The sequence below is a fragment of the Carettochelys insculpta genome, chromosome 11, assembly GCF_033958435.1.
Source record: "Carettochelys insculpta isolate YL-2023 chromosome 11, ASM3395843v1, whole genome shotgun sequence".
Taxonomy (NCBI): Eukaryota; Metazoa; Chordata; order Testudines; family Carettochelyidae; genus Carettochelys; species Carettochelys insculpta.
The window spans coordinates 31,308,725-31,320,810 of record NC_134147.1 but is presented as its reverse complement, the minus strand read 5'-3'; the positions used below and the strand labels follow the sequence as shown (position 1 = coordinate 31,320,810).

Here is a 12,086-nt window from a genome sequence, read left to right as displayed (position 1 = left end):
CTGTGATTGTTCTGCTCAGTAAATAGAAAACTAGAGCTTGTTGGCCATTCTTATGATCTCTGCTCCAGCAAGACACCACACTGGGATTAAAGATGGGTTTAAACCCAAGCCTTGGACCCTCATGCCCTTGGAGTGTAGGGAAGTTCCAAACGGAATCCAGATTGAACCAACCTTTTTCCCCATCCTCTGATCTGAATATCCCCAAACTTTGGGTGAGGGAGGTCTGTGCCTAAATCTTAAATTGAGGGCTTGAGCCTTTGCCCTCGTCTGAATCCTTTTCTGAGTGTACAGAGGTCAGGCCAGAGGAAAGCAATGGGTTGGCTACCAGCTAGAATACCAGGTCTAGCAGCCTCAAAAGAGCATCCTCATTGTGTTCAGTATGGCAGAGTTACCCCTCGTTTTTCTACAGTGAGGAATGCTACAGCACCCATCTCGTCTCGGGGCAAAAGGCAACCTTGATTAAAAATAAGAAATACGGATGGAAATTCTGTTTCCCCCAAACCAAGCTCTTACACTGCCCCACTTTCTCTTACCTTTGTAGATAGTAACCTGGTCAAGTATATCTCAGGTAGGACTTTTTTCCTATGGCTCTGTCTATGAGACTTCTTGTGTTCAATCAGTTCATCAGTTGGAAGAACCTGAAAAGAAAAGAAAAAGCTCATGATTCCTACCTTTGGGATAACTTCTTACTGAGTATTTAAAAAAAAACAAAAAAACCCCAGACTTTTATGAAGGGATGTTACTAACACACATGTATATATTAAATAAAACATTATCTATGCTACTAAATACACAATTATATTAGTTAAAACTGAAATAAACAAAGTTCAAAATGACTTTTTTTGCTATTTGTGCCTTGGTTTTATTTCTCTTAACTCAGACAATGACAATGAATGATCAGCTTCATTTAGGTTTTCATCTGATTCACTGCCTGAATTCTCTCAGTGCTGCTGCAATTTGGAATACCTGCAACAAGAGGCCAGGCTTACACAGAAAAGCAGGTTGTCTTAAAATATGGAAAAAGCACATCACCATTGTATGTTTTGTTAACAAACCCCTGGTACCTTTAAAAAAAAAAAGCCCACCATCTAACTTGCATTGCTTGGATCACTGAATTAGTGGCCTAGCATGTCACTGATATACCTCTACAGATTGCGTTTTATGTGCACTTTCTTCCTCTGTCTCTTTTCCTGCAATGCTTTGTATTTTTATTTGAGCACATGAGATTAACACAGAAAGACATGAAGTTCATACAAGATTTTCTGATGATTGAAACACCCCTTTCCTCCTTATAGCCTTATCACTTCAGACTGCCGTCTAAACATGAACTCGTAAATCTGCTCTATCCCACTTAAAAAGGCGAGTAATACTATTTATTTATTAAGTGACTTGCCCCAGGCTTCCCAGGGACTCAACAGAAAAGCTGGGATTAGGAGTCCTCATTTCTCTCCTAGCTTCCTGCTCAGTCCAGGATGCTGTTCTCAATTCTCTAATGATAATGGTCAGCTAAAGCAAGCCACAGAAGATCTCTGCTCTGTTGCCACTGCAGCCTCTCTACCCCTCTGTTGATCTCTATGAAGGGAACCACCATCACACTGAATGCAGCATAAAGGAGTTCTTCTGCCATTATCACACATAGTGCTTAAAATCCACAGAACTGGATTAAGGTAACCTAATCAGCGCTGAAAGAAGAGTCTCTCCTCTTTCTCATGCACATGGCAACCACCATAGGTCCAAAAGCAGAAATGGCATGTGGGGGACGATGTTACCGGGAATATCGTAACAATATAGTCACATGGGGTGTGATTTTCCTCTCCCATCAAGTTTCATACCATTGAAACCTCCATACTTCTACTTTGGAATGCAACTCTTTGGTTCAGATCTTTAGCTTGTGTCCATCAGAACACCTCCATCGACAACACTGGAGTTATGCTGATTTAAGCCAGATGAAGAGCTCTTGCTATAACAGTTCATGATTGAGCAACAGATGTATGGCAGAAACTACTTCCTTACAAAAATTAAGTTGATATGCTTGCAGCAAACTCCATTTTCTTGAAACATCCCCAGAAAGCAGGGTTTTACTCTTCCTGTATCAGTTCATTAGCAGCCATCAGAAAGGCAAAATATGTCTGAGACTATGATCAAGATTAAGATAAAAACTGAACTCTGTCAAATGCACCATATGTTTAAGTATTACCTTCTTATACAAACATTACAGTAATCACAGGGGGTTCAGCCAACCCCCTGGGCAGGTCTGATCACTGGCCAACAAGCTAGCTGGGTGACAAATGCATCTGCCTGCATTTACTGTACATATGGAAAGCATTCCTAGCTTTGCCTTTGACGAAAAAAAAAAACCCTCTGCACAGCATTACTGCCCTTTGAGTGCACATTAATACACTGCTGCAAGGCATACTCATTCCATAATAATTATGCATGGCAAATTCCATCGGCCAGGCCTCCCTCCCTCCCACCACACTCCTTTAGCACAATAATTTTTTTGCACTGATTTCCTTTTCCTTAAGTTACCAGCAACTCCTTGCTCAGAAAAATTACTGGTGAGAGGGCCCAGTTCCTGAACAGACATCTCCAACAAAGGAAATGGGGAGGCAGTGGGAGAGGACAGGTGAAGTAACCCCCAATGAAAACACCCTTGGCCACACACAGTGAGAGAGCCATTAGCTTTAATTGTTTTTGGAAAGGGATACTTACTAAATGAAAGTATTTTTCAGTATCCAAGTCCTTCACTGGAAAAAACAAAGAAAAACAGAACAGTTTAGTTTGCTGTGTTGCGCCTCAGACAACTTCATACAGAATCATTTAATGGAAAAGTTTGGGTATAAGGAGCATCAAGAACAAAACCTAGTGATTCCTGTACAAGACACTTAAGCATTCAGGACAGGGCCTCTGTGACATTGGTATTTAACCCTCTTGATTAATGGGTAAACTGAGGCACAGAGGTACACTGCCTTGCCTGAAGACAGTGTCAGAGCCAGGATTATAACTTTTGAGTTGCTATATTCCAGTTCTGCAGTCTGATCCCTATTTTGTTTGCCCTTTGCTGGACTATACTTCAACACTTACCATTTCTGCACTGTACATTGTCTGATGCAGATTTCAGAAAGTCTCTTATTACCTGATGTCAGAAAGGAAACTGATTTCTACATGCTGCCTAAATCTGGTGGCCAAAAGCTATCTAGCTATTTGTTTGCAGGCAATGACTTCTGCTTTCAGGCTCCAGTGGTCAACAGCTATAGGGAAAGACACATGTTTCTGCAAAGGCACATTTGATAGCACATTTGAAGACAAAGAAAATCTTATTGTTTCTATATAAATCCATTGTATGCCCACATCTTGAATACTGCATACAGATGTGGTTGCCTCATCTTAAAAAATATATATTGGCATTGGAAAAGGGCAACAAAAATGATTAGGGGCTTGGAATGGGTGCCATATGAAGAAAAATTTATAATATTAGGACTTTTCAGCTTAGAAAAGAGGAGACTAAGGGGGGATATGATAGACATCTATAAAATCATGACAGGTATGGAAAATGGGCATAAGTGGAAGTTATATATTTGTTCCCATAACATAAGAACTAGGAACAGAGAAGTAGCCGTATTAGTCTGTATCCTAACAAAACAAAAAAGTAGTCATGTAGCACTTTAAAGACCAACACAGCACTATCTCCAGATCTGAAGTGGGTCTGTTCCATGAAGGCTCATCACCTAATAAATTATTTTGTTAGTCTTGAAAGTACTACATAAGGACTAAGGGTTACCAAATGAAATGAATGGGTAGCAGGTTTAAAACTAGCAAAAGGAAGTTTTTCTTCATACAGCCCATGGCAGGCCTGTGGAATTCCTTGCCAGAGGAGGTTGTGAAGACCAGGACTTTTACAGGGTTCAAAACAGAACTAGATAAATTCATAGAGGTTAGGTCAATCAATGGCTGTTAGCCAGGATGGGTAGGAATGGTGCCCCTAGCCTCTGTCTGTCAGAGGCTGGAAATGGATGACAGGGGAAAGATTACTTGATGATTACCTGTTTTGTTCATTCCCTCTGGGGCATCTGACATTGTCCCCTGTCAGAAGACAGGATACTGGGCTAGATGGACCCTTAATCTGACCTAGTATGACCCTTTTTATGTTGATCAGGACACCATCCTGGATCTAGTCCATTTATTCTATAAATGTGTCACTCTGAGTGGCAGGCATCTGGGGTGGGGAGGTGTTGCTTCAGATGCTCTTTGAACTTTGCCTGGCAGGGCAACACTTTTCCTCAATCCTGCACTTAAACCAATGCACCCTTCTTCCCTGCCCCAAGCAGTGCAATGTTCTTCAACATTGTGGTTTAAAAGCAATCACTAAGGCAAATGACACTGGAGCTGTGGTGTGAAGGGCTAAATTGTCAGCTTTTAAGCTTTACTTTTGATTCTTTCTTTATATGAAATTCTTGTCTACCCTAGCTTTGCTAGATGACTCTCTGAAGCACATGAGAACTCGAGGGAAGCTGACACAAAAGAGACTGACCCTGTGTAATCGAGAAGGAGAACGGATCTTTGGTTAGAGAGTTTCAAACTTCCCTTTCTCTTTTGTTTTTGTAAACATCTGTTCAATGCAAACCTGCAACAAACATCTGGGAAAAAAGGTTCTTTTTGAAAGATTCAAACACCTTCAAACTGAGGGTTGGGAAGGTCTAGCTCTCTACATAATCTTTGAGGAAACATAGGAGCAGACGTGATAATTCAGACAGGTTTAAAAAGGAAGAAACCAGAACCCTCTCCTCTCCTCCACCCACACATTTCAATAATAATAAATAACTTGTATAACACTGAGGAGACCCAATCAAAGATCAGCAACCCCACTGTGGTAGGTGCTATCTAAACACAGATTAATAAGGGGTTTAGCACAAAAGAATACAAAATCAATTGTTTTCCCCTTTACAGGTGACCTATAAAACATTGAATGAGAAGAAATATCATAGGGGGAGCGGAGCTAGTCCGTATCTTCAAAAACTACAAGAAGTCCCATGACACCTTATAGACTAACAGATCTTTTGGGGCATAAGCTTTTGTAGGGAAAGACCTGAAGGAGAATGAGAATTCTGCATGTTTTATCTCAGGATGTGAGAGCGACACATGAGGCTCAAGTATAAAACCTTGATCTACACCACTCGTACTCCATTCCTACAGCTAAAAGCTCTTCTCACTTGTTCCTGGTGCGAAGCATTCAGCAGAAATTGGGAGCTTGGCTGACACCATACTGAACAGCAGCCATTCAAGTACAAGGAGTGACAAATGGGCCTATTCAGCTGAACTGATGGAAATGACCTCATGCTGCCCCGCCTGATGACCAAAGCTTTATATTCCCGGCAGTCTCTAGTCCCAGCCTCCCCCCAGCTCTGCCAAAATCCTGTAAGCAACATTGCTCCTAGCATTTTCGTTTTCTTTTTTTAAACTTCTTCAGACTGTTGGCCGCCACACAGAGAACGTCATGCACGGCAGTCAATAGAGCACTAAGAGTCTCCACTCCGTCTCTTTGTCCGGCTATCATTTCTGGTGGAGGGTCCTGCACCATTCATATATAAATGGCAGGATTCAGCCACACATGCTCTGATAGTATAAGGATTCTGTGATCAGCTGAAGACATTTATGGCTTGTTGTATACTAGTAGCACAGCATCCAATGGAAAAGAGGAAGCGTTTAAGAGCTGATTGTTCAATGCTTTGCACTGAATGTAAGGTGAAGTTTAATCACAGGGCCCCACTGGGCAAAGAGCACCAGCAGGAAGAGCAAGTGGAGATACTGCTGGGGATGTGATCACTTTTAAAGGATACCAAGGAGTAGGGGCTCAGTGGTTTGAGCACTAGCCTTATAAACCCAGTGTTGTGAGCTCAATCCTTGAGGGGCCCATTTAGAGTCTGGGGCAGATTTTTTTTTTTAATTTAAAAACAAAAAAAGGTCCGGCAGGGATGGTGATAGATTGTGCAAGGGACTGGACTTGATGACCTCCTGAGGTCCCTTCCAGCTCTATGAGATATGTGTATCTCCCTGTTTCCCTCTTACAATATCACCGCCACTCTGCCTGTCAAAGCTGAGATCACACTATGGACTGTGGGGTCGAGTCCTCAGTTTTCCCTCCCTTTGGGTTTTGCCTCAGGCTTCTGTTCCTAATGAGGATCACAGCTCCTTAGCCTGCTGTGCTGTGAAGCCTCACAAAAAAGAAACAGGTGAAGTTGAAACTGAGGGCACCTAGTGCTGGGTCTGCAGGCACCTCAGAAATATGCACCCTGTGTACTGATGGGGGCTGCCCAAGTGTTTACAGCATTCCCAGACAGAGAAGAGGTGAGGCATAAGCTGAAGATGATTATCATTACTGGTAGAATGCTTGATACATTTCCAGGGAATGGCACTCCAAGTATGAAGAGCACCGCAATATTCTCCTGCCTAACCATGAAAGAGGTCTGAAACGCAGTCTGCAGGGTGCCTGTGTCTCCTCCCCCAGCCAAAAACAAAGGTCACCTGTGCAATTACTGTGACAGACACAGAAAAGCATATTACCTCGACTTAGCATGTTGTCCTTCTTATCCGATAAGCTCATTGCCAGAGAGGCACCTTCTGGAATCTGAGGAAGAGGAGGAGAAGAACAAAGGTAAGGGACGTGAAGGAAGGCTTGGATCTGCAGCTAAGTGACCTAGCGCTGTACCGGGGGTAGCTTTGCTGCAGTGTCTGAGCAGCAAACACTAACTGCCACCTTCAATATGACAATTACAACCGGCAGCAGAAGAGATTGGTGAGGCGGGACCTGGGGTGGGTGGGCACCACCCATGTGGAAGGGCCAGGACAACACACTCTGCCCCCAGGCCCTGCCTCTTCCCCCACAACAAAGGCAGCCCAGGAGAACAGTGGAGCTGGGGGCAGTGAGTGGTACCAGCAGTGAGGTCTGGCTGCTCCCTGCACTCACTGGCAGCGGCAGGAGAGGCAAAGCAAGGCAGCCCCAGCTCACTTTCCTGCCCCCTGCCTGCGTCACTCTGCTTCCCACCCCCTCCCACAGAGCGGCTCACCAGGAGAGCAATGTGAGCTGGGGTCACCTTGCTCCACTATCCCCCCATCGCTGCCAATGAGCGTGGAGGGCACCAGGTTCCCCACCCCTCTTATATGAGGCTTCAGTCCCTTGTCAGCCTCACTTTAAATGGAATGCTCTGTTACAAAAACAAACAGCTCCCATTAGTGGGTCAGAGCCTGCTTTTTGGACCGTCAATGGCAATTCTATCATCCATTTCAGTGGGAGCAGGGAACAGGAATGTTGATGTTAATCAGTATGGAGAGGGGCCATTGGGAATAGGAGCCTTTTATGTTGTAAGAAATAATTTGTTTTTCATGAAGAGCATTTAATTAATCTCAATGTGTTGCAATATTAATGAGTTTCTCGCCAGGGCAGATGTCTGTTCCCTTGTCTGTATCTGGAGCTATGGCAACCTTCCTGCTTGTCTCTGCTAATCCCCCTTGGAAAGGGAACATCCCTGAGGACAGACTGGCTGGAAGGAAGGGAAGTCCCTCAGTGAGCATCTGCACTTTTACCTTGTAGTGGGCTAAAGTGTTGAGCTTCTTTCTGCCATCCTCCACCACTGAAGTGTCATCGAGGTCCCGCAGGATGTAGCTGTCAGTGCTTGTGGCAAACCATTCTGAACACAGACAAGGGAGTTAATGCAAAGCCAGCCTGACCAGGGCACGTGTGTGTTGGCTTGAAGCAGTGTGCGCTTACTTGCCATGTTCACTGCAGAGAACAGGTGTTTGGAGGTGTGTGTGTGGGGGGTCTGCCCTGCTACATGATTGGAACACAGATGCTTCTCACAGGCCTGCATTAGAAAAGCTTTCAGAGTTAACTGGGGAAGCAGGAAGTGCAATTTCCTGGTTTAAGACCCGGAGCATGAGCTGATGCTGATCCCAGACTGGATATGGAGGGAGGGGCAGAGGGGTCTGACCATCTCACCAGGGCTTCAGACACACTCCAAGTGTGTGCTGCTATTAGTCCTCATCTGGCATAAATTCGCCATTGCATACAGTATTCTGACCCACCCCCTGAAGTACATGGGGCAGAGGGCTGTGTGCTGTGCATAGAGAATGGAAATTGCTGTGCTTGGGCTTCATTATACCCATTCCTGGGCCCCAAATGCCAGCAGGCATCAGCCGACAGAGAAACAGCAGAGTTCCCACTCTTCTGCAGGACTGCCTGGAGACATGTACCAGGGGCATCACTAGTGGTGAGAAGGGTGAGGGGCAGGTTTGTTATTTGGTGCCCATTTTCCTTTCTGCATGGGCATTGCTTAGCAAAGCTTTGGCCATGGTGTGTGTCACCCCATCCTGGAAATGGAATGTCTCAGAGGACAAAGTACCCATGATGCTGAATTTCAATGGCCACATAATCTCCGTTCTCCCCTCACTGAGGGCACTGACTCAGTATGTCCCCATGGCCACACACCATTCCAAGTCAACAGAGATGGAGACGTGGGCCAGGTAATACCTTGGCCAATGACTGAAAGAGCTGAACAGGGCACAGATGTTTCCTAACTTTCCCCTTCATTGTTAGGGCCTGGCTCACACCTAGCTCCCAGGAAAAAGACAAACTGCAGGTAGAGAGAGGAAATGGACATAGTCAGGAGTGCCACTGAGGTGATGACTGTTATGCAGATATAAGTGTCCGTAACAGAGAGTAAGGCAGCCTGTGCTGGGCTGAGCAATACATGCAGGGACCAGAAGACAGGAGGACAGGATTTAAGAAGGTGCAAGTTAAGATATCTCTTCACTGTCTGAGGCTTTTCTTCTGCTGTGTATGTAACAGCACTTTAATGGTCCGCACACCCTAATGTACAGCACCTCTAGCTTCAGTCGCACCAGTTAAAATCTGGTCCTATGACTCAATCCCCAGGATCACTGTTCTGCCTCTTCTGGGCATGCCCCCCCTCTCTCCAAGAAACTGGCCAGTGCTGACACCCAGAGCTGAAGGCAGCTCTCCCTGACAGCAGGTGCCATGCCGTGCACAGTGAGCTCTGTCACCCTTAGAACAAGGACTGGTATTTCTCAAGGAATGAGACTCTTTACCCAGGTCGACATCTTCTACTCTTGGCCACTGTGAGTATGGGATGTTCTTGCAAAAAGCTTCAAGGATCTTCTCTTTAACTTGGCTGAGAGTGTCTGTGTCCATGACGCGAACACTCAGAGAGTCCATGCCGCAGCCTTGGAAAGACACATTGAGATTCTGCGGAGAGAGGCAGATTTGGGGTCAGGGTGATCTGTAATAGTCTGGGAGGGGGACGATCCATAATGGTCTGCTGGTTCCCAAGGGGACAGAGAGATTGCAGGGAACGAACCATTTTATTGGTTTATTCCATGAATCGTGATGCTAGCAATGACACTGAACAAAACTGTCAAGCCTTGGTGCTGGTGAAATATGCTAATCTACAGCACTGGAGACTGAGGGCCTCTATTCACAGAGCTGGGTGGGGGACATGTGGAGCAACAATGCAAGTTTCCCCAACCCTGCCCTGCTAAAGGGCCTTAGCCTGACCCTGCGGGGACTATCCCTAAGGGTGAGAGGGGCCTTCAGTCTCCATGGTACACTCATGTCCTTCGCTCTTCTGCTGAGACTGGTGACAAGAGAGAGAGTCAAATCTTATTGTTGTGGCTTTCCGCAAGCTATGAATGGAATCCCTCAGCTGCACAAAGGTTTTGTTGTATCTGAAGACACTGAGCCAAGTTTAGTACTGGGGTAAGCAGGGGCAGTAACACAGGAGTCAATGAAGCTGTGCTACCTGATAGAAGGGATAAATTGTCCCATTGTGCATGACATAGAGAAAATCCAGTCACAAGACAGCAAAAGTGATGGTGATCCTCTGGAAGACCAGGACAGTGTGGAGCGAATCCTGTTCTCCTCTCCTACCAGTGAAGTCAAGAGATGAGCAAAAGGGCTCTGGTTCTGGGTATGCACTAACATTGTTCCTCCCAGCATGAGTTGGGATGATCTAGTATTCTGATTCAAACCCCACTTTCCAGTCAATAGTGCTCCAGGCTCTCTTTCATCCCCCTAACGCCAGCAGCTTCAGCCTCACCTCCCATTCCCATTTACCAGTGTTGTTTTCACGCCTCTGTTAACAGCAGGCCACTTAAAATCCCTCTGGAGAATTACAGCTGGAATTTTCACAGGAGCCTAATGGAATTAGGTGGCCAACTTTTCGTTGGCTCCTTAGCAAGTCCCAGCCTAATGGGTCCATGTACGCATACAGGCCAAGACTGCACAGCAAAGAGCATGGTATATGTTTCCTCCTAGCATTTAATGACAAGTTGTAATTTTTTGCCCCAAGGTGGAACATGCACCCAGCTAACAAGCCAGCTTCCATTACCATCATTTGAGGGCTTAGCAGAGGGTCTGAACTAATCCAGGACCCACTCTGCTTCCAGCTGCCTATCTTATTTTGGCTTGTTTCTGTTATTTGCAAGCAAAGGATCAGTATCACTATCCACCTTAAACTCAAGAAATTACCTTCTCTGATGAGAAACTTAATAGCTAGAGCCTTGCTGCTAATCCTACGTAGGCTACACAGTGAATTAAGGGTCAAATAGGTAAAAAGAATCTGCAAAAATGCAGCTAAGGATATAAGGTCAAAACTTGCTCTGAGTCACACTGGTGTACATCTGGAGTAGCCCCACGTGCTTTAGCGGCAGTGGTATCAAAAGCAGAATTTGGACAGGCCTCTCCACTGCATTCTCTGTCAGAGAATGATGGTAACAAACTCTTTGAATGTGCATTTTATTTTTGTCTGCCTTATTGAGGCATTTTACAGGATTACTTTTCAGTCGAGTTCCTATAACATACTGTACAAAAGCTTTCACACCCAATCTTCAACTTTACAGCTAGCAGCTTCTTATTGGCACTGAAATCATCGATTTGCCAGAAACTGTAAAGACAAAACACTCTTTGTTCTTTAACACTCTGAGTTGCAGAGAAGAATAATATCTATTTAGCATCACCTCTGATGTGGGACAATCAGACAGACTCTCCAAAAGCCAGAGTCAATGTGTTCCTTGTCTATATTATTACATGCTTGCTTTGAGTCAGGCGCACCATTGCACTTTAAAAGTGTCTGCATCCCTGCATGTCTAACAGGCACTCTTACCACATTTACATGTACAAACTGGGTAACAGCCTTTGCAGAGGAGGTGCGCCATTACACATGTACTTTGCAAGAACAGTTACACATCTGTTTTTTAAACATCAGTCTCAATAGTCTTCTGGGGCAAACATTTTTCAATTGTGTCTTAGGCTCTTTCAGGATCCTGGCATGACCTCACTTGAAGGGTTGAACACCCACTTACCCTTGGCTTTGCCTCAATGTTCTCTCTCAGAAGCCATTCTTCATTGAGAGTATACCTGGCTTTTCCTGTGATGGCATCAATGGAGCCCTTGTTGATCTGCTGTTTGATAGCACAGAGCAGCAGGAAGAAGGGCTCCCCGACTGTCTCCTGGGGAAAGAAAAGAAAAGAACATGGGTAACCAGTGATCAATTGAGGTAAATCCTTTAAACTACATGATTCTGTAAAATAAGATCTGTACAAATGCGCCAGGTAACAATGATTTCAACCTGCAGGGTTCCAGACACCTCTGGGGTCAGAAGTGTTTGCTGTTCAAAGATCTGATCCGTGCTAGGTGCTGAGAAATGCTGGACACAGCTCAGCACATTCAACTCCCGTTGAGTTCTTGGGAGCTGAAGGCATCAGTTTTTCACTGGCTACACACAAAACACATCAGTTCAGGACAGGCAGTGAAGAAGGATATCTCCCCAGTTGAAGTTACAGGAGGGTGAATTTTAGAGAGGCAGGATGTGATAGCTCAAAACAGGCTGACTCTAACTCCTATAAGAAGTGCGGTAAGATCACAAATTACCACAAGTGGTCCATGGCTTTATGTCTCATAACAAAATACAGTATTTATACGGTGTAAAATATATTGTAAAAATAAATGGTGTATAATACAGCACATTGAACACAAATACAAGCGCTGTGGGGCAGTGACTCACTTTCACTATGCA

The 12,086-nt window shown here is 44.9% G+C and overlaps 1 protein-coding gene across 1 annotated transcript in view; it reads right to left on the bottom strand.

Moving 5' to 3' along the window:
- Positions 1–12,086, bottom strand: part of PLXND1 (plexin D1) — a 142,759-nt gene that overhangs the window by 11,594 nt on the left and 119,079 nt on the right. Inside the window, exons 26-31 of the mRNA XM_075006100.1 lie at positions 11,374–11,520; positions 9,103–9,259; positions 7,582–7,685; positions 6,562–6,625; positions 2,713–2,747; positions 534–638 (exon numbers count right to left, since the gene is read on the bottom strand). Of these exons, the coding sequence (XP_074862201.1) occupies positions 534–638; positions 2,713–2,747; positions 6,562–6,625; positions 7,582–7,685; positions 9,103–9,259; positions 11,374–11,520 (612 nt within the window). The remainder of the gene's footprint in view (positions 1–533; positions 639–2,712; positions 2,748–6,561; positions 6,626–7,581; positions 7,686–9,102; positions 9,260–11,373; positions 11,521–12,086) is intronic.